This window comes from Thunnus albacares, chromosome 17, assembly GCF_914725855.1.
Source record: "Thunnus albacares chromosome 17, fThuAlb1.1, whole genome shotgun sequence".
Classification (NCBI taxonomy): Eukaryota; Metazoa; Chordata; class Actinopteri; order Scombriformes; family Scombridae; genus Thunnus; species Thunnus albacares.
In genome coordinates this window covers 8,100,925-8,127,271 of record NC_058122.1, presented here as the reverse complement: position 1 = coordinate 8,127,271, position 26,347 = coordinate 8,100,925, and the positions used below count along the sequence as shown (strand labels likewise).

General features: G+C 38.5%; 1 protein-coding gene across 1 annotated transcript; it reads left to right on the top strand.

Annotated features, from left to right (window-relative positions):
- Window positions 1–364: 364 nt before the first annotated feature.
- Window positions 365–12,789, top strand: LOC122967664 (ATP-sensitive inward rectifier potassium channel 12-like). The gene is made up of 3 exons (XM_044332427.1): window positions 365–658; window positions 6,046–6,175; window positions 8,146–12,789. The coding sequence occupies exons 2-3, from the start codon at window positions 6,153–6,155 to the stop codon at window positions 9,770–9,772; spliced, it is 1,650 nt and encodes a 549-aa protein (XP_044188362.1). The 5' UTR covers window positions 365–658; window positions 6,046–6,152; the 3' UTR covers window positions 9,773–12,789.
- The last annotated feature ends 13,558 nt before the right edge of the window (window positions 12,790–26,347 follow it).

Below are 26,347 nucleotides of genomic sequence, written 5' to 3'. Positions count from 1 at the left end.
ATGCACAACTATGATGGAAACTCAACCACTTCATTTTCAAGCCCCCATATTTTCCTCATCTCCCACCTGTTACTGTATCATCTCTGTTGTTCCCCGAAGAGAGTTAGCCTAGAAATCATGACTCAAACGTGTTCTCGTTCACTTACATGGACACATCAGGCATTATTCAACACCTACACATGCTTAGACAGAGTGGCAGCCCCCCTTTAGTCTTATCTCCTCTTGTTTCTCTTCTTTTTCCTCTCCTGTCCTCTCCTCTCTCCTCTCCTCTCCTCCATCCATCCCTCCCTCTCTCCCTCCCTTCAGAACCCATGCTCTGCAGAGGGGAGATTGACACAGCATTTTCAGCCCGGGGTGTGTGAGTACACACAGGAGAGAGCACACAGACAGGATTATAGTCAGCAAAGGAGGCAGCGGAGGACAATAAAGGATTAAAAGGAACAAACAGGGATAAAACAATGAATAAGCGATGAGGAAGAAACTAAAAGAAGAAACTAAAAGAGTGGAAGAATGAAAGAAGGGATCACAGACCACAGAAATCTAAGGATGTGGCACCTTTGTCCTGGACAGTGAAAGTGGGATTTTGAGAAGTGAAGTGGTGGCACACAAGGAATTCAAATTACAACAAAGTGACAGAAAACAACAACTAACTTGCAGCGTGAGTATCATTTATGATCCATTTTCAAATAGTATTTCATTATCAGGACATGTGTACAATAATCATTTGATAGATTAAGTTTTTTATTTGTTAAATAAAGTCATTTGACAGCTTTGTACTGCAGATAGTAGACATTAAAAGCAGCTCTAGTTTTTCCTACAGACAGTACACTCTTGCAAAATAAGCACTGCGTCATACAGACTATAGCTTGGGCATCATGGAAAATGCTGTGTCGTGTATGATCAAGCTAACAGTCATAGTACTTCGTCATATGTAAATCTCTATGGCACTAGTGAGGCTCAAACTAAAGCATCACCTGGAAACATATTAAGACAAAGCAGGTATAGAATGAACCTCAAGGAGATGTTGCACCTGTTGATCAACTGAAAACAGATGTGATTTGATTTGCTGGACTGTTTCGTAGATTAGTCTTATGTTTTTTGTGCACAGAGAATATAAAGAGTGCAATGCAAAACATCCAATATGCAAATCTATGCTATCATAAAGGAACCTTGATATAAAGTGGTGTTTTTTAGTCCGTATGAAGATGCAATTCATTGTTAAGGGGATCATTGCTACATAACTCTGACTCAGTCCTGTCTTTTACTCAGACAGCTCTAATGGACTTTTCAGGACCAGTCAGGAAAACAGCATCAACCAGGACTGTTAAGATAAAAAAAAAAAACAATTCAAAGGCTGATAACACTGGTAATACTTTGAAAAACCAGTTGCTGTGATGTGTAGCTGCAGGTTAATAGGTATGATATTGGATGACCAACTGTAGACAGTCAATAGACTACTTAGTGGCCTGCTGATGATCAGCTGTAATTGTGGTGGCCTCTCTCTGTTTGTCTGACTAGTAACAAACAAACAGTCAGGGACACGTTCAGGGTCAGATCATTCAGGTCTGCAGGTGGGAAAGCAGAACAAAGATGTTTGTCCATATAGAGATCTAAGTCCATAGATTTTTCCTTTTAAAACTGTCAGTGGATCAGTTACAGTTGGACTGATCTATCACATGAACTGGGAAATATGCATAATATGTTTTGCAAAGATCAAAATAAGACAATGTGGAGGAAAAACATTTGAAATGCAGCCAATATGGAGGTTGTCTGATGTGATGGCAGCACGGGAATAATTCTTTGCACGACTGACTGCTTCTCTGTGGGTTGGCTCGTGACAAGCAGAGGTGAAACAAGGGTATTTATTGATTCATTTTCACATAGTACAAGCAAAGGATAAAAGAAGGAAGTGAAGTGAACCTGTTCAGTGGAATGACTGACTCAAAAAATCATTTTAATTAGAATCAGATGAACATGAATCATATGAGAGTATCAATGTGTCTGTTAATAATAACTGAATGTGAAAAAGCACATCAAACAGAAGTTTACTTAATAGTGGGAGAGAACAGTTGGCTTCAGTCCCATTATCCCAACACAAAGTCTCAGCATGAATCACTATTGTGAGAGTGTAATTTACATCACAAATTTTAAGCAAATATGTATTTCTCTTATTGTATTTCTACGACTTAATTTATGCAACAATATTATTCTGTGCTTTTCATGCCAGTGGTTTTAAACAATCATCTTAACAGTCAGATTTAATGTTATTATTATTTTAGGCAGAAACCAAACATATGTTTAGGCTACATAATTTAGCTTTGAATGCATCTGGTGATTTCATACAGTCCTTTTATAGACAGTAAAGCCAATTTCCTCTTTTAATTACCAGTTATGACCAGCATATGATGGAAAATGACTCAGACCACTTTGCATAATTGCTCCATTAGATGTCGCATCTGCTGGGCCATATCTGGGCATAAAGCTGTGGTACTCACACTAGATGTATAATTTCTTTTTGTGGCAGATGTAAGAGTGTGTCTTATCAGAGGCGATTTACCAAAAGCTTAGGGGACACTTCTCTATCTTAATCTCACTCTCTCCACCCAACCTGCTTGTCTTTGTATTTCTCTCTGTCCCTCTTTTGGGATTAACAGTCAGGAAATCTCCAGGAAGTCGCTTGTTACAGGATGACTCTACCTTTCTTATTTCAGTTTGCAAGATTATGACTGACTCAGTCTGTGATTTATGAGATTAGGGGGGAGTTAGTGATGCAGATATCCAGTGAAACACTTCAACAGCACTGTGAAGTCTTACACAAGTGTGCACAATAAGGCTACATTGATAGGGGATGGGCAAATACATGCACATATATGTACAGTTCATACACAAATACAGTACGGCTGCAACGAATGATTATTTTTATACCAATTAGTCCGACGATTTTTTCTTCAGTCAATATATTCATTGTTTAGTCTATAAAATGAAAAATGTGAAGTTATGCAATTTACCCAAGAAGCAAATCCTTAAAAAGAAAAACTAAATAAAATCAAAAATATAGGTTACGGAAATGTAAACTGAGTAAAAATCTGTGAAATCATCTCATTGTCGAGTCTTAATGACAAATTAGGAAATTAAATAAAGCTGAACACCAATGCAATTTGAAAATGCTTTTAGACCAAATTCCTCAACGTTAAAACAGACAACATATTTCTTACACTCATTTATGTTCTGACTCAGTAACATGGATCAAAAAAGTCTCAGTTGTCATCTGTCCCACCTCATTAAAAATCTACTTAAAATCAAATGTAGATGTTGCATTGCTGCCCTTACACCCCTTCTCTCATCCCGTCTCTTCCTCCCTCTCTGACTCATGTTATAAGAGCACTTAATACAGTATACTAGCTCCTCTACACCACTGTGTCTCTGGTGACTCTCTCCACTTTACTCCGTCCCCCAAATGCCACAGGAAATGTGTTCCTATGGAAACTGGCTTCAGTAAAAGTCCCCAGTTTTACCTGGTGACCATTAACTGGTTTGTACTGTGTGAGTCTCATCTCTGCTGTAACACATCGGTACGGGCGCTCCGCTTCCCCAGACCTTCTGTTCATCAGAGGTTTATAAACCTTTTGCTCCTAAATGGAAACGTCACAGATCATGGATTGTTGGTTGGTTGCTTCTTCCTTTTGTAGATGCAGCTCAGAAGTTATTTTACAGCTGTGTTGTTGGTTGGAAGGACACCTGTGTGGAGACAGATCACATTCTCACATAAAGTATATACAGATATGCCTGTGTGAGTGTCATTGGAAAGAAACATTATTTTCCAAAGATATATAGATTTTCTCCTCTTGATTATGTGAAATGACCTTAAACAGAGTGTATTCATTAACTTGAAATGATATGAAATGCACTGTCAGTGACACCATGACATGAAAAAAGGGCAATCTAAAAAAACTGAAGAACTAAAAGTCACAATTTGCTTTTTCAGCATAAGTCAATTTCAGCAATTTCATTCTTGACATGATCAGTTAGATGTGGTAAAAGCAATATTTTAGAGCAGTGGGTTAAAGGCAATCTACATGAGGAAAAATAAATATTTATGTTTTGAAGAATTGGACAAGTACATCTAATAAACCATGTTTTGACTTACACAGACATCTGTTAGTGGATTCATTAGAAAATCGAGTCGAGCAAATGTCATAACTCTAACACAGAAATATTCTGCATATATTATATACAAGTATGTAAAAAAATAAATGGCTACTACAACCTACTGCAATATTCAACTTGGTTTTATTATCTGCTTTACATTACAGGTATTATGATAGAAAGCATATGTGACAAGATTTTCTTTTCTTTTTGATTTTTGGACAGTTTTATGTAATAAGAAAAAAACTTGAGCTTTGTTTATGTCATTTAGGATTCAAGATCGTCCTCGAGCAAGGTTTTTAAGCTTAAGCTTTGTCAGAAAAAAACAGCATTGTGCTGTTATACAGTGTGGCAATTGTCGTCAAAGGCCTATAGGCATCTGAAGTCTAATGTCTCATATTAATTTTAAACCAAAGCACATGACCTACATCTGGTTTTGATGTTTTCCATTCAAATAAAAGTAAGACAATGTATTAAATCTTCCACCATCAGCCTGATGACAATCAGTTCAATTAAAACCTGGAGTGAACCTTTCTGACAGTCAACTACAGTATTTAGCTCAAATCTTGGAATATATATTTTTGTATGTGGTTTTGATGGCAGAGTTTCTGTTACAACAACTACATCTTACCTCAGCATAGATTTAATCTAATCAAAAAAGTACTTTGAAAGTCAAAGGCATTTACATAAAGATACCCACATGATTAAAATTGATCCCATGTATTGATAGGTGGCTGCATGGGCTCTTGAAAAAGAAAATTAGGTATAGGACCTGTATAATGCATACAGTATGGTGCCAAATATAGCCCACTGACAACATGACTGGGGTCATTTTGATTAATGGCAGACACTTTGAGAACTCAAACTCCTGTCAGTGCTTAACAATTCTCCAACTTTCTATTACACCAAAAATCCAACCACTTGAATTTTAAGTCAAAATGATTTACTTAATTGATTCAACACCCATCTCTCAAAGACATAGTGAGAAAAAAAATACAGTTAGAATCCAATATTTATTGGAAATACAATCTTAAGTCTTAATCTTTGTGAGATAAGTGTCTGAAAGGTTTGTTCACCAAAACAATGTAATAAACTGACTGTAAGTGTTCATAGTGTGCTGGAGACAAGCACCCTCAGTGGATTGGAGGTAAATCATGGAACTCTTGGTAACCTGGAGGTTTGTATCCGGCAAACTTTGTAGATTTAAATCTGCTGGATTTGAATCACTACATTTTGTGAGATGTCTAGAAATTTACAAGCAATGGAAACAAAGTTGCCAAGAACGGCATTTCAATGAATCCTGTAATAGTGCAGTGTATTGTGTACAGTGTATTTGTGAGTGTTGGAGGGATGGGGAGGTGGGTGCACGCTACCATGCTGTTACTGAACTGTGTAACCAAAGTATCTAAACACTTTGATGTATCTAAAATTATGTGTACAAGATGTGTCCATCATGGAGATGAAATGTAAAGCTGGCACATACCTACATGCACCTTTTGAACTTTAGAAAATGTATAAATCTGTGGAATTACACAGTAAGACTTAAGGTCTGCAGTGGATAATCCTTTCATTGCTGTATGTATTCTTAAGGGTAAGAGCAGACAGGGTCACAGCTCCTCGAGATATATCACAGAATCAAATCCGGATTACGTCTAAATCCAACAAACAAACAATATACAACAGCCAGACTAGAAACACAGGCCCACAGTAATGTTTAAATATGAAGAGATGAAATGTGATTAAACAAGGTCAGATTAGGTTTCAGAAAAGCTTAAGAGAGGTCATGTTTTTTCGTTTATTGAAGTGTGTATCTCCAATCTGACTCACAATCAACATAGTTAAATCATCGCTTTACTAGCTGATATGGGCTGATTATGTTCATGTCCCTCTCTCCTGCAGTGGTCTTCTCAGTGGCCCAAACACCACCTTCAAGGTGGACATGATCTTTGGGAGCAGGGCAGAGTCTGGCCTCCCACCCCGACCCCATATGAGTGACTCTTGGTGCCATGGGAACAAGTAGGTCCAACAGGTGAGGGATTTAATCTGGAAGCAGCTTTCTGTATAGGACTGCATTTAAATTGCAATTGTGCAATTGATTCTTTATTTTATTACATGGTCCTGGTGAGACTTGAAAAGGCCAGAATCTGCCCCCAAATTTCAGTATTCATGTGTTATTATTCCTTTGCAACACAAATCATTTTGCATCACTGAACTTAACATAACATTTATGAAATTACCTGGGAAACACAATAGTTTAAACAATGGTCCTGGTTGTAATTTGAACTATTAATCCATGTAATTTGTACAGAAGGTATAAATGTGTAACTGTAATGAATAAATGCATCATTTTGTCTTGTGGTCTGGTCCAGAAATCTTGACATGGCCAGGGAGAATGGGCTTGTTAATTTAGTCAGGGTGAGTCAGGCCCAGCTCAGGGATATTTACAGCAAGCAGATCCTTAGAAAGGCCAAGGCCATCCTACACTGTCCTGACCAGTCGCACGCACAGTTCTTTTCTTCAGGCAGCAGCAACAGGTCACCTGTTATGAAAACAAGAGGACTGAAGGTTTCCTTGTTGTATTAATGGCCACCGTTGTTCTGTTAATAGCCTGGCCCACTGACATAGTATTTGCACTTTAGAACGCCTCACTTCAGGCATAATATTGTTATGATTTGAATGTCTCATAGTTGTTTATCTTTTTATCTTACAGTTTTGTGTGTTTGTCCTACCTGCCATATAGTCTTATATATTAGTGTGGTATTAGTTAGTCTGGTGGAACATGAAATGTCCCTTTTTGGCACAATAAAGATGAACTTGATGGGTGAAATGTTCTGTGACAGAAGAAAAATAAAATAATTATTGTCATTGGATTAAAGGGAGAAATTAATATCTCCACACAACTGATCTTTCAGTTATCAGTGGCTTAATGAAGAATTAAAAGAATGTTAACATTCATTTACATAGAATATGTAACATATATGTTTGTCCAACTCAAAATGGGTTGTCTGACTGACACTGACTCAGATATAATCCTATAATCTGTGATGACAGCTATCATCCTTCTCACATAGCTAAACTGAACTCACCTTCCCAGCTGGTAATCCATGTAAAGGAGAGAGACAGGTTCACTCAGGTGAACAGGAGTTTGGTCAGTTTTAATATATTTATAGTGACTTAAGAGTTAAGAATATATATTGTTAACCACTGTATTCACCAACGAGTGTTCCATCAAACTGTGTGGCCAGTTGTGAGGATCTTCATAACTCCCTGTCTTTGAGAATAGTGTCTTTAAGTGCCTCAAATGGTACACCAGAAGGTACACAAGGAGCAAGAGAATTACTGACTCTATAAACTGTCTTCCTGCTCTTTCTTCTTCTTTCCCATATTGTACACACTGCAGTTTGAGTGATATAGGAACTTAAAGTCCCCCTCTACTCAAAAAGGGTTTTTTCCTCTTGTTCCTTGTTAGAGCTTCACTGTGCAGAATGATGTATATGCAGAGTTTGTTCTCACATCCATCTGCCAAAGAAAGAAAGTTTCTCTGTGCTCACCTTAAATCTGAGTTTAAGGCGTCTACCTACAGGCATGATTTGTGACACACAACTAGTTTGGAGCCAATCATGGTCTACAGTGAACAGTGAAGTTGAAGGTCTGGGGTAGATTTTCTTCCTGGAAATGTTTTACAGAACCGTTTTCATGATTTCAAGACAAATATGCAGATAAATGTTCTTGTTGGTTTTATGGCCAGTATGTATGTGTTTTGTTGTGGTCAGAACTGAACCTACATCTTATCTGCAGTGGCTGCAGATGTCTAATAAAAAGCAGATATTGGCTGGATTATCAGCTTTAACCCAGTGTACACTTGATATTACCACATTCATCTCTAAAGTGTTGTTAAATCTCATGGTGTTAACTAAATGTATTTGTATCAATTTAATGTCACTGAATTGTTCACCAAATATTTGAATCCTAATCTTCCCTTCTCTGTTGGCCTGACAGGTACAGCATTGTGTCAGACATTTTACCAGAGGAGGAACGCCAGAAGATCTCTAGCTTAGGACTCCATAACGGCCACAGTGCCCCCAAAATCGGATTGCACTCAGCCTGCCAGACAGAAACAGAGGATAGTAGGAGGAGGTCGGGAGCCTCCGCTGCCGTGCCCAGCACAAAGGGACGAGGAGGGATGAACAACTACAACGGGAAGATTCTGACTAGGGGCTCCAACCAAGTACGGAGCCGGTTTGTAAAGAAAAATGGACAATGTAATGTTGTATTCACCAACATGGAAGAAAAGAGGCAGCGGTACCTAGCTGACATCTTCACTACCTGTGTGGACATCCGCTGGAGATACCTGCTGCTTATATTCTGCACCAGCTTCATGGTCTCCTGGCTTTTCTTTGGCATCATCTTTTACAGTGTCTCCCTGGTACATGGAGACTTTGAGGAGCAACCTATGGTGAAGAATGATGGGCTGGCGGTGGCAGGGTTTCATGGACCCACCTCTGGACACGCAGATGGAGGGCAGCCAAAAAGGATGCCCTGCATACTTCATGTCCAGGGCTTTCTTGGGGCACTCCTGTTCTCCATGGAGACCCAGACCACCATTGGTTACGGTTGGCGCTGCGTTACAGAGGAGTGCCCTGTCGCTGTGATAACAGTGGTTATCCAGTCAATTGTGGGCTGCATCATTGACTCTTTCATGATCGGTACCATCATGGCCAAGATGGCGAGGCCAAAGAAGAGGAACCAGACCCTGATGTTCTCCAAAAATGCTGTCATTGCCATGCGCGATGGCAAGCTGTGCCTCATGTGGAGGGTGGGTAACCTGCGGAGGAGCCACATTGTGGAGGCTCATGTCCGCGCCCAGCTCATACGGTCATATGTCACAGCTGAGGGTGAGTTTATTCCTATGGAGCAGATGGACCTCAATGTGGGCTATGATGAGGGCACAGACAGGCTGTTTCTAGTGTCGCCACTGGTTATAATCCATGAGATAGATAAAGATAGCCCCTTGTATACTTTAAGCCGGGCTGATCTGGAGACTGATGACTTTGAGATTGCAGTGATCTTGGAGGGGATGGTGGAGGCCACGGCCATGACCACACAGTTCCGTAGCTCTTACCTTGCCAGAGAGATCTTCTGGGGTCACAGGTTTGAGCCAGTGATTTATGAAGACCACAACTGCTACAAGGTAGACTATGCTCGCTTCCACAAGACTTATGAGGTGCCGTCGACACCCCACCTCAGCGCCAAAGAGCTCGATGAGGCTGCAAGCCGGGCCTCTTCTCCTGCCACCCCCGCCTCTGCCTGTAGATCCACAAAAGACTTGATCCCCCGATCACTGGGCGCCTTCTGCTATGAGAATGAGGTAGCGTTGAGCTGCGGGGAGGAAGAGGAGGACATCTTCGACTCTAATCAGATTGTAGGGAAGGAGAGGGCAGAGGAGAGGAGGACCTCAGTTTCTGTAGACTTTCAAAATATGTTCCAGGACAATGCGACCATGACATCTGGAAGTAACAATGTCATGTGTGTTCTGGACATGGACAATAACCAGATGGAGTTTGACATCTTACAGACTGCCATTCCTCTTGATCCAGTGACCTACAAGAGCGAGCAAGAGATCTAAAGAGCTGAGGGATGGTGCAGTTTCACGTTTCACAGATTTCTTGGTGATGTGTTCATTTTGGGATTCAATGTACAGAAATTCAAACCCCTTTTGCCTTGCCAGTGTTATGTGTTTTACATTTATATTTGTTTTTTTCTTCTCATGGAGATTAAAAATTAAGAAAGAGAAGAAATTGTTTTCCTAAACAATTTTTGTCAGATTCAACTGCATTCCTTGAAGAGCCATAACAACCAACCAGACAGATTCTGCAGGACAAAGGATGTCTAAAAAAAGCGCTGACAGGCTTTTCACTCCCTTTCTTTTTTATTTCATAAACAAAGGAAAGCACAACAGCAGAAAAAGCCTAGAAACTTGAGTCATGTTTTAGACTGTATGTACATTTTAGTTTAAAATGAATTTTACTTAAGATTTTTTTCCGTGACTGTAAACAAGACATTTTATGAAAGCAATAGCAGTTTTGATGTAATTCTCTTCCTTTTTGAAGAGCACTGAGCTCAATCGATTTTCAAGATGCACTGTTTAATCAAAGTGTGGACAATTTATGCTTGATAATCTCCATGTTGTTCATGGGATTTAATTGCTCATCACGTCTGCAGTAGTTCTATTTGCACTTTCGCTGCTTTGTTGAATCTTTTCCTGAAAAACATAAAACCCTCCTTTTATCCAGGTGTTTTAGTATGTATCAGTGAGAGATTACTGATTTTGCTGTGCAGTATACCAACAAGACCATTCCAAGTGCAATCACTGAGTGTAGCAGAAAGAGTATTTTTCTGAATGTGATATTAAGATTCCTTAAGAAAATTACTTTTGACAAATGTCTTGATTTACTGCAATTTAGTGTTTAGGAAGACGCCACTGCATTTTAAATCTCTTGTTAAAAACATATTTTTACATAAATATATTTAAAACAGAACAGAATAGCACTAATGCTGACTTTCACTGAAAGTCTAACTAATATTAGTCTTTTAATGTTATCAATAGAAAGCAGAGTGATTAGACTTTATGGGTCACTTTATTCTTGGTTTGTTTCTTGTGGAGGTTGCAGCCAGTGATAACAGAAACAATACTAAGAGGTGACTTTAATTAATGTTTGTGCTGTTGTTCTTCGCCAAAGGTCTGGAGTTGGAAAATGAAACACAGAGCACCTCTGACTTATTATTTGGAAACTGAGATGCATGCAGCCTAAGTGTACTCACTGTTTTGATAGTAGAAAGATGTGAAGCCACTGTTAAAGCATAACAGGAAACAAAGGGATGAAGGTTGAGGAGTGGAAATGTGCAATAAGTCACAGGATTGGGACTAAGACGATAACGTCTAGTGTAACTGTATGTCATGTGAGTTGTTTATGATGGTTATATAATAGATTAAATTAAACAGAATAGTTGCCCGTCTTTATGTGGGGGCAGCAAAACAGCTGGTTCAGCATGCTGGAACAAGCAGATGGTACAAAGTAATAGTAAGTGTTATTCAAAGAGAAAATACATTACTTGATTTTGAAATACATGTAAAGTACCATACATTTTAATGATGGGATTGTCAAAGGACTGAATGTATTTTTTCCCTATAAACCCTTTGGTCATACAGTACAGGCTGTCAGAACAGTGTTCCCGCTGTTTCTGATGATACTCCAACTCTCATTCTTGAATATTTATTTTATTGTTCTTTTTCGTGAATTTGTTTTTGCTGATTATATTGCTTGAGCGGTGTGTTTTTTGTGTCAATGTGGCTCTGTGAACAAAGACTTATTGTAGAGACTATGTGTGTATCTGAACAATGAGCAGATTTTAAAATTGAAATTGTATAAATAATTATTGCAAAACCTGCTAAATATCCAGGAACATGTTGAGCGCAGGTAAACAGTTTTATTGACAAATATACACTGCCGGCCAAATGAAAACTAATATCTTAGCATTTATGGTTTTATTCTCAAGTATATATGTATTATAGATAACTGTGACTTATAAATAACCAAGATTTTGATCACTCTAATTAGGCTCCCGTGACAGACAAATGTAACTGTACTGTATGAATATATTTGATTTAATGAATTAGAGTTCCACTCAGTTTCTAGGTGCTAAACTGTCCGGAGATACTTTATGTTTCTCTGTATTTTCTGTTCACTTCTCAGTGTCTGCAGTGCTTCAAACACTTAAATGACTCTAAAATGATATTAAAATATTATATTAAACTATACTGAATTAAATATTCCTCACTGAATAACTACACTTAAAGTAAAAAAAAAAAAACGACAAAAGAAAATCCATAGGTTAAATTCATTTATAGTTAAACAAAAAAATGCAACCTATCTCCTTCATCAGGACTGGTTCAGTGTTTGCTTTGGGTATAGTTTGATCAGATATGTTTGATGGTGGTGGCAATATAAGCAGACGATCTCTGAACTGGGATCTGATTCTGATTAAAATGCTCTATTGTGATTAGTGCACAGACAGAGGTGACATAACCTTTTTACAACTGAACCCTGTTAACTTCAAACCAAAAGCAACAAATATACAGTCTAGTATTTTTCTGCTTCAGGAGACTAACTTGATTGATTCCAATAAAAGGAAAAAAAAACAGTCTAATAATAGAAGAAGATATTTTATTATATAATCTTATTTAAATTTATACTTAATTTACTATTAAATTGCTTAAGATTAATCAACAAGTCTGAAAATATACAATGTTTAAAAAGTTTTGACTGGCAGTGTATGAAAGTTTTATATTGGTTTTGAAATGTATCACTAGTTAATGTGCACAGAAAATGAGCCAACTTGAGTACAGAAAACTACCCATGTAAATGCCATTTTGTGATTAAGACAAAGTATTTTGTTTCCTTCGCAGCTGAGTCTTCCTGCTTTGTATAAACATGATGATTTTCCAACCCCTGCTAGGAGATAAACATGCACTATTAAACTACTGTCCTAATTCAAATAAGCTGAAAAGAAATCTTAAGTACAAAGCACTTTATTCTTCCTTGTATACCTTTTGATGTTGCAAATAAATATTTATATAATTTTCTTTTGTTTGTCATTTTCAAAACTTCAGGAAAACTGTCTCTAATGTAGCTGCGTGTGAATGTTGAAGCTCCTGCAGTTTGCTGTGCCCATCTAGAGCCACTAGATGCCTCTGCAGACATTTCTATCATAGACAGCCTGAGCTGAAAACACTGAGCCACGTGTTCCCTCTAGTGTTGTGCTGCAGGAGCTCTAGAGATTCAAACCTGGATCATGAACTTTGGATTACAATGCTGAATCTAAATTCATGAATGTTTGGAGATTAAGAAAATAATATTTGTCTTTATTTTTTAAAGATAATAATAATTTGTTGAAAAAAAGTACAGTGAGTTTTGGCCTCCACTAGTTATGTGTGTTTGAAGGACATGAAAAAAACTTTGTGATTATTTGGAAAAGTTGGCAGAGTTAGGAGGAAGGACAGACTTTTTTACACTACAGGGCATTGAAGCGGGTGTGGCATCGCACATGAGACAACATGATGGTGCCAGACAGCTCAAGACATCATCACAAGTCCTGTAAACTTGTAGATGAGCAGCCCTAATAAATTCTCAGTAAATAATGCGGATGGCTGATGTTGCTCTGATCTGATATACAGTATATTCTTAAAAGGGGCTTGAACTTTATTTCAGGTGAAGTCATGAAAAAGTGAATCTCTTGATATCAAACTGCTGATGGGGCACAGAGGATACTGAAGAAGAAAGTGCTCTGAATATATACCGAGGAGGGGAAGCACGTTATGTTTGGTTGGTTGCAATCTCAACTAGAAATACAGGTAAACCTGCTTTATAATCCACGTCATACCCTTTAGATGTACAGCAGTATTTGTCCTGGAGCATCAAATATTTTTGACAAAAAAAGGAATTTTTGAAGTAACGTTAATCACAAGCAGGGGACATACAATACAGAACTAATGGATATAATGGATACACTCACCGAGCACTTTATTAGGAACACCTGTGCAATCTAATGCAATCCAATACAACAACTCTGCAATAAATTCTACTTTTACGAGGCTTCAACATTTTCAGTTTTTGTTGACAGAAAGATGATAATTCTACTTTATATTTATCATTGAGGTCATAATGGAAGGTGATGGTGATGTGCATAAAGTGTTCCTAATATTTTGCCCCCCTTATGTATGTTGATGGGGTGTACAAAATATTAGGAACACTTTTTAATATAATGCACTCCAGTACACCACCACCTTCTACGACCTCAATAATAAACATGAAGTAGAATTGATGGCAGAGCTGTTATTTTGCATTGCATTAGATTGCACAGGTGTTCCAAATAAAGTGCTCAATGACTGTATCACATGTTTACATTTAATGACCAGTAAGAAAGCGCTACAAGTGCCACATATCATAATGTCAGTGTGACTGATAAATGTTCAAAGGGCTCTAATGTGTTCAATGATTCACAGTGTTCTGGTTTGTCACTGTGATGGATCATCTGTGCAAAACAGAAGAAAGAGAGTCAGAGGAACGTTGGCAGATACTGTGATGGATGGAATTTAGATGTTCAGAAAAAAAAAGTCAAACTAGTCTGATGATTACCTTTACTGTACATATTAACTAAGCCTTCAGTGAAACAGTGAAAACACAAGACCTCTTTGAAGAACTTAGAATACTCCATTTTTCAGTCTTTTCCCCTACTGTAGAGGCTCTGATCTCAAATTAAGGTTTTAATGAGCTGTTCATTAAAAAAACCTACCTGGTGCCAATGAGCCAATCAGCTAGTCATTTATACTTTATTTAGGATAACAGGTCTACACTACTAAAGCTTCTGACAAAGACATATCAAAACACATTAAGCTTGTTTTTTGTAAAATAGTATGTTCATATATAAATTGTTGTATTTGATTATGGCAAGTTTCTGCTTTTCCCTTTCTATGATATTTACAATATTCAAGACATTTTTTAATCACCTCAATAGAAGTCACTGGGTGTCACATTATGTTTCTGTTCATTAAAATTTAAAACTTAATGGACAAGGCACTTTTTGCTGATATCCTGCCACACAATCAGTTTAATAAATGCAGAAATCATACAGCTGACCGAGTTCCGACTGACAGGGTTACTTGTTTCAGCATACATCTTTAATAAGTGGTAGCTCTGTAGTGTTGGTGCAGAGCAAGTGAAAGTCAAGCTCATCTGCAGAGAAGTTGGTAAGAATTGGGGTAAGAGTTTGGCTAAAAACCAGTGAACTGTGACTACCTTCACACTGCAGCACAAGTTAATTCAGTTTTTTCCTTCTCATAGACATGGGATAGATTACTTTAGTGGATCACTGTACAAAATTACAACATTAATTTGTAATTGGATTTCTGACTTCCAAAATACATCCAAACTGTCCAGATCTGATGACTTCATGATAAATTGCATATTAAAGCTGGAGTGCGGGACGTTTACATATAAATAAACATCTGTTACATTCAAGCCCATACCAAACGAGTTCACACAATGCTGAATGCCTATCACCGCCAGGTGAATCTCTCTGTATTTCACAGTATACTGGTGTTTTTAATCTGGTGTCTGTGGTGACATTCTCACGCTGGCACACCGGTAGTGATGTTACATCAACCAGCAATGAGCTGGAGTGCACCCATAGAGCATGTGTACCAGAGACTTCTGCCGGCTGAGCTGGCTGAATTCCCGTTAGCCCTCTGCTAACTTGAAGGATAAAATCATTTAATCTTGCAGCTCTTCTAGATTGTCCAGATGTTATTGAACCGAATGGATAAAATTCTGATAGTGAAACCAATCATTTCGTGACGATTGCTCACTCAAAAACTTGCTTACTCAAAACAGTTTATCCACCGTTTTATAGCTGCAGCGGTAGCAACAGGGACCAGCTCATGCATGCACTCATAGAACTGGAGTTACATCCAGGTAACTAGCACGATATTTACTCTCACTGCCAGACAGGGAAGACAGAAGTTTCACACTGCAAGTCTGCTAAGCAAATTTAGCAAACCATAGACTGTAGTCTATGTAGCAAACTAGTAATGCCAATCATAAGAAAATTGTCCTGAATAGCTCTAACACACACAGCAGATGCCAAGTTGTCCAATAAGCAGCACTAAAAGATTTGAATAATATCAGAATTTCATAAAGTCACCCGTTGATCTGTTAATGAAGAGGTCGGAGTTTGAAAACTGATTGGATTATGACAGCCAAATGGTCAACATACCAACCAATAAACAACATACCACATACTTCCCAGATGGTGATACATTCTGAGTAACACTGTAATATCAGAGAATCCAAAAATTAGTTTTGCAGATAAATTGAAATAGCAGAAACATGACATATATAGTAGTAGTAGTACTATAGTATAGTATATGGATGTGGTTTGGCTTGACTCAAAATATATATTGAAAAAACAAAAAGACTTTTGATTTCAAGTCGCAATCAGATGTGAAATATAAGTTTCTTCTTGTTGTGCTACCATCTGTCTGATTGGTGTAAATGTTCCCTGATAGGTGGCTCTAGTTGCTCATGTCTCATGGGTATTTGGCCACTCTGTGCAGTAATGATATTGCAAATCCTGGAAATAAAGAGTCCTTAAAGTAAACTGGTTTTACTACTGAGGAATTTGACCGGGGTTCAATGAGGCTAAACCTCAGCGCAGACAGACCCAGGCTCATCACCTGTGTTGATACACCATCAGCTTCTTTGAAATGTGCAATGAAAAGCATACAGCAACGAACAGAGGTGCTTGTCAGGATTGAATACAGCTCACTGCACGTCTTGATTTCTGACATGGTGAAGATATCAGTTGCAGGACTACATTTTGACAGAAAGCACTCACAGCAGTTTTTGCAGTAGGGTACATCCTTTACATCAGTATGCAAAGTATCTCTATTTTTCAGTCATGTTTCTGTCCTATAATTAAATCATTGTCCTTCCTCTCCTTTTTCTGCCCAGTTTTTAATCAAGTTAAAATCACCCTGTGTCGGGCTAACAAGAAACTTCCCCTTTCAGCCCTCATAGTTGTCCTGTCTTGATCTTCCTTTAATTATATATCCTCCATCTCTCTGTCTGTCAGTCTGATGCTGGTCCCATGCACAAGCACCCCTTACAGCCCACAACTTGGACCTCTGAACCTCAAGAGAACTGGAAAGGCATTTCTGTCGGTGGGTGAAAAAGATGAAAGGAGGGAAATGAGGAGGAAGGGGCAAGCTGCTCAGTAACCGCAGGCCTTGAGGCTATCAGCTTTTCATTAGCCAGTCAGTGAGTGAGTGAATGAGTGTGATCGGTGGAATGGTAAAATAGGAGAAGCCATGCTGGGCCACATCAGCTATTAGGGTGATTTGGGGGCTCCCACTGACTCCTATTGTGCATTGTCTCCGAAGTGAGCAACAGAGGCTCAACAGTGAGCCTTTGTGTGGGACATTTAACTGCCTGTTAGCATGCTAATTATGGGATGTGTGTGTGTCTGTGTGTGCCAGTGTGCGTCCATCATCTTCCCGTCCTTTCCATCCCTCCATCTCTCTCCTGGGATTTACACTCCTCCAATTCCTCTTCCTCTGTCACTTCTTTTTCGAATGCACCACTGATCTCTGTGTTACTGCCGTGACCCCTTCTCAAGCTCCTTCCTGTTGTTCCCATTTTGTCTTTATTCCTAAATCTGTGTGCCCCCAGTGTTTGTCTAGTCTATCTCTCTTTTTTTTTATTAATCAGCTGCTTCTGATTCTGCTATGCTTGGATCAGTTTCGCTTTCACTCCAACGTTTAAACATTAAGCCTCTCTCACACTCGGTGTAGGACATTATCCACACATTTAGCTCTGGAAAACATAATTTCAGACATGCCCCTCTTTCATCAGTGACAACTCCTCCCGCAAACTCTTCAGCCATCTTCTGTGCTTCTTCTTCACCTGTCTCCCTGTAGCTGCATTAGGGGTGTACAATTACAGATTCCCAAAATATTTTTGGAGCTATCCAAGAAGGGAGAAGAATAAGGCTGGCAACCTGCTGTTGTTGAATATCTGAACATGAAAACCTGTAAAACAGGTTAATATCCAGTCCGAAAGAAATAAAGTAAGGTGTAACTGTATTGGATGGCGTTATATTTACAGATGTTTATGTTACTGTATCCACTTCCTGTAAGCTTGAATAGTAGATAGGTCACTATGTGAAACTCACATTGTGCATCTATTATGTTTCTTTATTAAGACAGAAATTCATAGACAAATTCATGCCAGACGAAATCTTGAATTTGCCTTACCGAGCCTTTAACAAGTCGCACTCTCATGATCTTCAAAGTCTCTTATATTGTGTTGTGTAGGCCTCCTTCACTCCTTAGAAAAAAATAATGGGAGGCAAAATCATTCCATTAACTAAAATACAAACCCCGTCATCTCAATTCAACTGAATCTTTTCACTGAATTGTGCTTCAGGATATCCAATGAAAGCTTTTTATGTGTGAGTTGTGCTTAGTAGAGTCTTGCATCTTACTAAGATGAACAACAAATACATTTATTCTGTTCTGTACTGGCAGACGAGTCAGTTAAAAGTGTAAGAAGCTGTTTTCATCTTATATCTCACTCTCTTCTACAGTGAGCGTTAATGTTGATGCATACCCATATCCCATTAAGTGAGTGATAAGTAATATCTATGGCATCCATGTAGTTAGGTGTGTTGACCAAATGCAGCAGGCTGTAATGTAAAAGACAAACATCTCTCACTGACCATGACAAGGGCCTCTTTGTTTGATGGATCTAATTATTTGAACCCTTACAATGATTATTATTTCTGATCTGGATACTCTAGACGGAATCTGAGTAATGGGGTCATAGATGGTCTAATAAAAAGTATCCATCAATCAAGCTGACATAACTGACAACTAACGTAGCAGAGTACTCTGCACTGTTTGTTCATCAGGACACATACAAGCTCTGCTGCAGTATTTTCCAAACAACAACGTGGTATAAATCAGTAGCTTTATTGGAAGTTATCCACTGACCTTTGTTTTGACTGACTGCTGGAGGAGGAGGATTCAGAGGGTGGACGCAATAACAGAAACACCTCAAGAAATTCAATAATAACTGAAATTACAGCTTTAAAATTTGCCGACACAGTGACTACAAAAACATTATGTGCTTCACGGTAGTAAGACTCATTGCAGGGTCTGTGCATTGGAATCATATTTGCTTTTGCAGCCTTTGTTCACCCCTTGTACTATTACTATTACTAATGCTTTGTTTCAAAATGCAAACAAATCTGAGTCTGTATGGACATGGGTACTGTGTATGTATATGTGTGTGTATATGTATACACTCACTTGAGAGGTGAGCTACAATATGAGATTGCATATTGTACATGCAATCACACTACCACTCTGCATGTATGCATGCATGCATGTGGACACCTATGTGCTTATCCAGGTACGTATGTCTGTCTGTGTGTGTGTGTGTGTGTGTGTGTGTGTGTGTGTGTGTGTGTGTGTGTGTTTGTGTCTGTGTGCAGCTGTGGGCCCTGTATTTGAACTCTAGCTCACATGGGCAGAGTGAGGGAGGGCCTCAGGGTGAGAAGGCGATGGGAGAGGGGACTGATGCCCGACAAATTCGCCATCTCCCTCTCCCCTTTCATCTCCGTCTCCAAGCACCAAACAACAAACTCTTTCATTCAGGCATCTTTGCGGCCAGCCGCCCCCAGACCCTCGAGGCCCCCACCCGTTCACGCTGCTTAATTCAATGTTCCGAGAAAAACTCATGATTGGAAAGTGACTTTTTTATCCTCTCCCTTTTCCATATCTCTTCCTAAGGAGCATCACCCTCCTTCCTGTTCTCCCTTACTCTGTTTTTCCCTTTTACATCAAAACAGCTTCTGTCCTGTAAACACAAAGGAAGTAAAGCCCAGGTCAATCCACTACACACTTATTTTACATAAGCATTCAGTGACTTATACCATTAAGATGTGGGACCATATTATTGGCATTGAACTTATGTTACAATACTTCATATATTGCACTGTTAATGCAATTTTTGTCTCCTTTGAAGTACCATAGAGCAGTACATTCAGGTCTATGAGATGGCCGGCTAATCTAAGACTATGCTTACATCGACACATGCAGTATGTAACAGAGGAAAAACTGCATTTTCCTTTGAGTGACACAGATATGAGTTAGAAAGCTTTTCATTTGCAGAAAAATAATTTCCTTCAGTGCAAAATTAACCTGAAAGTGAATTAATTTCTCTTAAAAAAAAACCTCCAAACAAACAAACAAACAAACAAACAAAAAAACCCAAAACAACTATGTCTACAGATTGATATGCATCTCTAGGATAGGCAGATATTCAAGCCCATGCAGTTGCAAGAAGGGGTGGAAAAACTTTTTATTTAGCTCCTTTACTTAAATAAAAGTGGCAATACTACACTATACATACAGTATACAGTATCCATTACAACTACAAGTCCTGCATTCAAGATTTTACTTAAGTAAAAGTACATAAGTATTATCAGCAAAATGTAGTTAAAGTATCAAAAGTAAAACTACTCATCCCACAATATGGCCCCCAACAGAATGTTACATTATTGTCTAATATTATATTACTGGTTTATTAATACTGATGTGTAATATTGTGTAAGTAGCATTTGATTTCAATCTGTCAGGTAGTTTAAAGGAGTGCATCATATTTTATAAGATGATCTTGGATGTTAAATATTTATCTTTATATCTGTAGATATCTAGCATGAGGCCAAAATGCCCCTGTGAGTGGTATATTATATTTGATTTATATTGGGATATTGGATTATTATTACTCATGCATTGAATTATAACAATGCATCATATTTTATAATCGCATTATTTATTTTCTATGAAAAATCTTCTCTAAGTGACGTAACTTGTAACTGCAGTTATCAAATACATGTACTGAAATATGGTAAATGAGTAGAAATATAAAGAAGCATAAAATGGAAATACTCAAGTACAAAACTCAAATCCGTATTTAAGTACAATACTTGAGTAAATCTACTTTCCACCACTAAATGCAAGTATCTGAGATACACATTATTTGTTCTCAGCCATCAGGATGTAAGTCTAAATTTAAAACTTAACGAGAATTTTATTTTGTGTCCAGGGGAAGAAACAGTCTGTGAGAGAATCATTAAAATTGAACATTTTTAGAGAAGCAGATCATCGCTGTGTGCTGATGATGTCCCAAACAGCAACCAGCCAGACATGCTGCAGAAACATCCTAACAAAGGACACCCTTGTTCCCAGCTAAATTCTTGAACATCATTTTCTGCATTTTCCTGCAAATGACTCAATCTCCACGTCCCTCGCCTTCTTATTCCACTCAATTATCATTTTTCAAGCATGTCCCTTCGTCCCACAGAGATGGGTTGTTTGGGATTTTCCAAATCTTACCATGAAATTTGCATATATGTGTAGAGATGTGTGTGGGGTTTAAATGCCAAAAAAAACACAACAAGCACACAGATAGAGATCAATAGACATAAAAGAATAATGTGAATGTGTGATTTTGCTCCAAGAGGGAGACAAGGGACAGTTGCGAGCAATACAAGGCACCATTGAGGATTCTCTTGCTCTTATTCTTCCTGCATTTCTTTTGCCTCATTTTGCAGCTGCAGCAGGGCTGAGCACCCCCACATCTGATGCAAAAGGCTGTGATGCTTTTCAGTTCGGTTACTGGCTGTTCAGTGCATCTGTGGCTAGTTGAGTGTCTATGTGCATAAAAAAGTAGTCAGTGCAAAACTGAATTAATGGTGCGAAAGGTCAAAGGTTGTGTGTAGCATGTTTTTAGAGTATTCATACCCAACTATTGTCATTTTATTGCATGATACAGTCGATATTAGTATTAAATAAGATTTTTTTTCAATAAACTTATTTTTACACAAATCTATCAAGCCAACACCAGCTAATATATAGCAAATTTTCTATACTGTATGTGTAATCTTTTTGCTGTTCATTGTTGTTGTTTACACTATATCAGCTACAGTAGTAGTGTCACTTGGTTGTGGTTGTACCATCTGAAAGTCATACGACATGATAGCACAATTTTGCTTGTTGCTTGAACTAGATGCATGCAACCTTTCACTTAATTGCAATCTGATGAAACTCAGTTACATATAGCCAAGTTGCAACAAAGCGTCTCAAGTTGTCAGCAGAAGTTTTAAAAACAACTGGCTGATGGATTCCCAGGTTATCATTTCTCCCAAACAAGCAACAGTCTACAAATCAGCTCTTCAACATTTATATTTATACAAACATGCGTCTCCAACAAAACACACTGAACTCCAAACACAGTCTGATGAACAAATGAGCACATTTAAGCAATACCAACTTCCTCCTGAGAGTGAAAAACAGGAAATATGAGCTCAAAAAGAATAGCAGCAGAGATCAGCCACAGGTAACTAAAGTCTCCCTCTCGCTCTATCTCACCTGGGACCCTTACCCCAATACCCCCACACCCTCCAACCACCACCACCACCACCCTTCCCTACACACCCCCACCTCAACCCCCATATATCAATTTCCTTTAGATGTTCCCCCTCACACAATTGAAGTAACTAGATTCTTTCCTTTGGCTGGTCAGCGGAGATATGAAGCACAACACACAATGGGCTATTCATTAAGGTAGCAAGACACACACACACACACAAACACACACACACACACACACACACACACACACACACACGTCTCAGCCCCACTCATCCTCACCCGACCAGCACAGCAGCAGCATCATCCAGCTCTTAAAGCCCACACATACATATTTACTGACCATATCTTTCCATAACATACATGCATGCTAGTGTAGGTATGCACACAACACACACACACACACATACACATAATCTCACAAAGGCACTCAGAAGCACATGCAGACACATTCACATACCCACATATAGCACACACATGCTCACACAACATCCCACCTCACTCCCCAGCTGCAGTGAAAGCCCGTCCAAGTTCTTGCCAATTCCTCACACACATACACATACATACACACACACACACACTCCTACCCCTCCTCCCCAACCAGTAACTCAGAGAAAGACAAGACGAACAAAAAAGCATAGGAACTTTGGTGATATGAGCACAAAGGCAGGATTCACAGACATTCAAGAGGGGGACCTATTTAAATGTAACACAGCTGCATGAATTTATTTAGAAAGATGGACATAGAGAAAAGAAAAGGAAGTTTCATGGAAGGCTGAATTATTTTTATTACCCATTTGAGGTTTCCTTGACATTTTAATTGGGGATGTAACTGATATTTATCACTATAGAAAAGAATCTATAAATTATGGAAGCTCAGTTACTCACAGTAATTGCCTTTCATTTTGGATTACAGAAGGCTACTTTTAAAGAGGGTTAAAACCCCTGCAGTGATCCTGAGCAAGACTCTGAATCCCTACCAGATCCTGTTGGGCTATTCCGTGGCTGACCCTGACCTTTGACCTCCCTATGGGGTAGGAAAATAAATGGGAATCAATCACTATCACGTTATTACTGGAATTATTACAGAGAAACTCAAGCTTGAATGCTGCTTTTATCTCAAACTGCAAGACATAGTTGATTACATTTGTAATAACTGCAATAACAGCAGCCCAGCGGATCCTTCTGCAAGGTTGACTGATCCACTTCAACAAGAAAACACTGACACACCTGCTGCGTCCTGCACAGGTGCATTCAGGGAGGGAGGGAGGAAGGGAGAGGAGGAGTGAACAACAGAAGGGAGGTAGAGTACGTCTGTGAGTGTGGAAGGAAAAAAAAGAAACAGAGAGGTAACTTTCCAATGATAGTGACTTGGGATGGTGTGTGACACCATCACATATGTTGAGATTTTTATTTACATCTCTACTCACACTTATGTCACCCACACATCAGTTGACTAAATTCCTGCTTCTTGTGAGTCAGCAGGAAATACAACGTGACTATGTCTGTTTAAACCCGAAAACAGACAAAATGGATGATACTCCCATCTTGGATGAAAAGAAACTGGTTTACACATTAACTTAAAATATCACTCCAACCACATGATTAGATATGATGTGTATGTAGTCCTCAGAAAACATGCACCAAGAGCTATTTAAGCATGCAAGATTTCATCATATTGATTTGGCTGTAAAATGAGTCTGGATTACATTTTTATGTTAAATACATAACAACTGTCTGAATGATAGTAATTCCTCTGTCCCAGTGTCCCCCACAATCCTGTTGTTTTGTAAAATTATTACAAATTCATACATTTGTAGTGTATTTGTATACGTTCACTACTTATTACTATAGTTGCGTCACCTGGCATGAGATGGTCAGTTCAGTGCCTGGTTTTCACCAGTAAACAACTGAGTTCACACAGGTTTGAGTTTGAGGTTTTTTTTTTACAATTTATAAGTTTTAGTTGGTTTGTCTTGGAGTCTGTTTGCCCTCTAAAGCATCGTGTTCTTAAATGAGTCTCTAGTAGTTGGCCCAGAGATCAGATTTGGGTCCTGATCTATATCAACAAGAGACTACATGATATTTAGCTGGACTGTAGAGTGGATGATGGTGTGAGGTGATTGTGGCCCCGGGCTGATGTGGACGGGGCCCCCTGGCTTCATGGTGACAGCAACGGTCACCCTGTGTGCTCTGTGTGTGTACGTCCATGTGTTCTTCACAACAAACTACATCATCCGTGTCACATGACAGAACAAGTTTGTATCATGTTGTTCTCTTGTCACTGTGTCGCCTGTCTTCTTTTTCTTTGTTTATGTTGCTGCAAAGTAGTTCAGTCAAAATTGCTTCAGTGCAGCAAAGTATTTAATTTGAAACAAAAGCTGTTTTAATTGTGAGCCTCAACAGATACGTGCGTTGTACAGTAGTGAACAGTGAAATCAAATCACTATTTAGTAAGAATCAAATGAGATCAACTATTTTATGAGTTTTCTATATTTATTGGGGTTTTTTTTAAAATTGCTTTTAAACATAAATAAACTGTGATTATGGTTTCACATCAGTCACATAACATCCCAAAGTAATATTACTAAAAGCAACCTTATCTCTATCAAAATTTAGTCATGCCAAGAATCTAAAAATGCTAACTGCTGTTCACTGGAAGTATAATTTATACAATAAATCATTGACTCATTTTGTTTAATCTACCAAAAGGTCTGAAGCCTAAAGTCTCATTTCACTGAGATGACTTTAAGGGTTTGCAAAGTTTAGTCATTTAAGATACAGGAAAGTTGCTTTTAATGTAAGTTTGTATGGTTTGACAATAAATGTATAGCTACTTAAATGTAATTTAATTGTAATTATTTGAGCACAACTGTACAAATGATAATAAATAGTCTACTTTCAAGGCTTTTAAAACGGAGTCAAAGTTAGTTTCCATGTATTGAAGATGAACGTTGTGTTCTTCAGGGCCTCAGTCAAAATTCAATCATTCGAATTCAAATTGATTTGACCAGTAATATGTTTAAAATGTAATGAATAGGCCTCATAGAGAAATGACTGACTGAAATAAACAAACACAGGCATTCATAATATTTTGGCACATTATAAATTCACAAGCAGTTTTTATTTTGTTTGGATTATATAAAACATTTTGTTATCAGTATTTGTAGCTCTGAAATATTATAATAAATGTTTTGTTTTTCTAAACGGTTCATCTATCTCTACTTAATTTCATTTCTCTCATTTTGAATAAAGTTTGTTCAGTCAGACCATCCATCATCACTCTGAAGGCAACAGTTTTCAAAGAGAATGAGAAAATAATAAACAAGATTACATTAACAGATACTTTCGCCGTTTGTTTTTAACAAAATACATGACACTCTGACCAAAGTATATTTTTGAAGCATTTTGTCACACACAGTGCCAGAAATTTGCATCGCTGCCGTGACAGGAAATACGCCTAATTGTCTAATTTGCCTAATTTCTAGCATAGCGTGACCATAGAAACATGTTACATTAGTTGACATTTTTTGGTCTCACATAAACGTCATCAACTCATGTCATGTAACTTTGTTAGGCCTGTTCATTTCCCCTCAGTTTCTCCCCACCTTCATCACTTGTGCAAGAACATTTGCCAAAACGAACACTCACGTCAAACCGAGGCCGGGCCACAAATCCTCAGCTGCACGGCAGAGCAGGACGAAATCCCCGCAGTGGCTCCCTGACAGTCCCCGATATAAAAGCTCCAGGAGCCGGACTCTCCCTCCACAGCTCCCCGGCCCTGAGTCGCCGCGGTCCTGAAGCATTTTTTACTTTATGAGACGCGGACAAAGAGTGGCGATAGAAAGGAAGACACAAGCCTTTTCCTTCTTTTCTTTTCTTTTTTCATATGCACAGAACTGCTTTTTGTTCCCTTTTTTTTCATTTAAGGGGGAAGGGGGTGATCGTTTTGATCACATGATTACAATTCACCTGAGATAAAACAAAGGGCGCAAAGACAGGAGGGGAGAGGAGGAATGAAAGAGGGAGAGGGGGAAAGAATCAGACAGAGAGATGCACTCATGGTTAGGATTCCCTTATCACAGTTCACGGATAGTGGGGAAAAAAAGTGGTGATTTTTGGATTGGGGGCCAGTGTGTCGCATGGCGG

Bases quoted from the DNA above. Each gene is read 5' to 3' on its own strand.
- LOC122967664 (XM_044332427.1), top strand. From the start codon at position 6,153: ATGGGAACAAGTAGGTCCAACAG. The intron at 6,176-8,145 runs GTGAGGGATTTA...TTGGCCTGACAG, and splicing joins GGAACAAGTAGGTCCAACAG to GTACAGCATTGTGTCAGACA.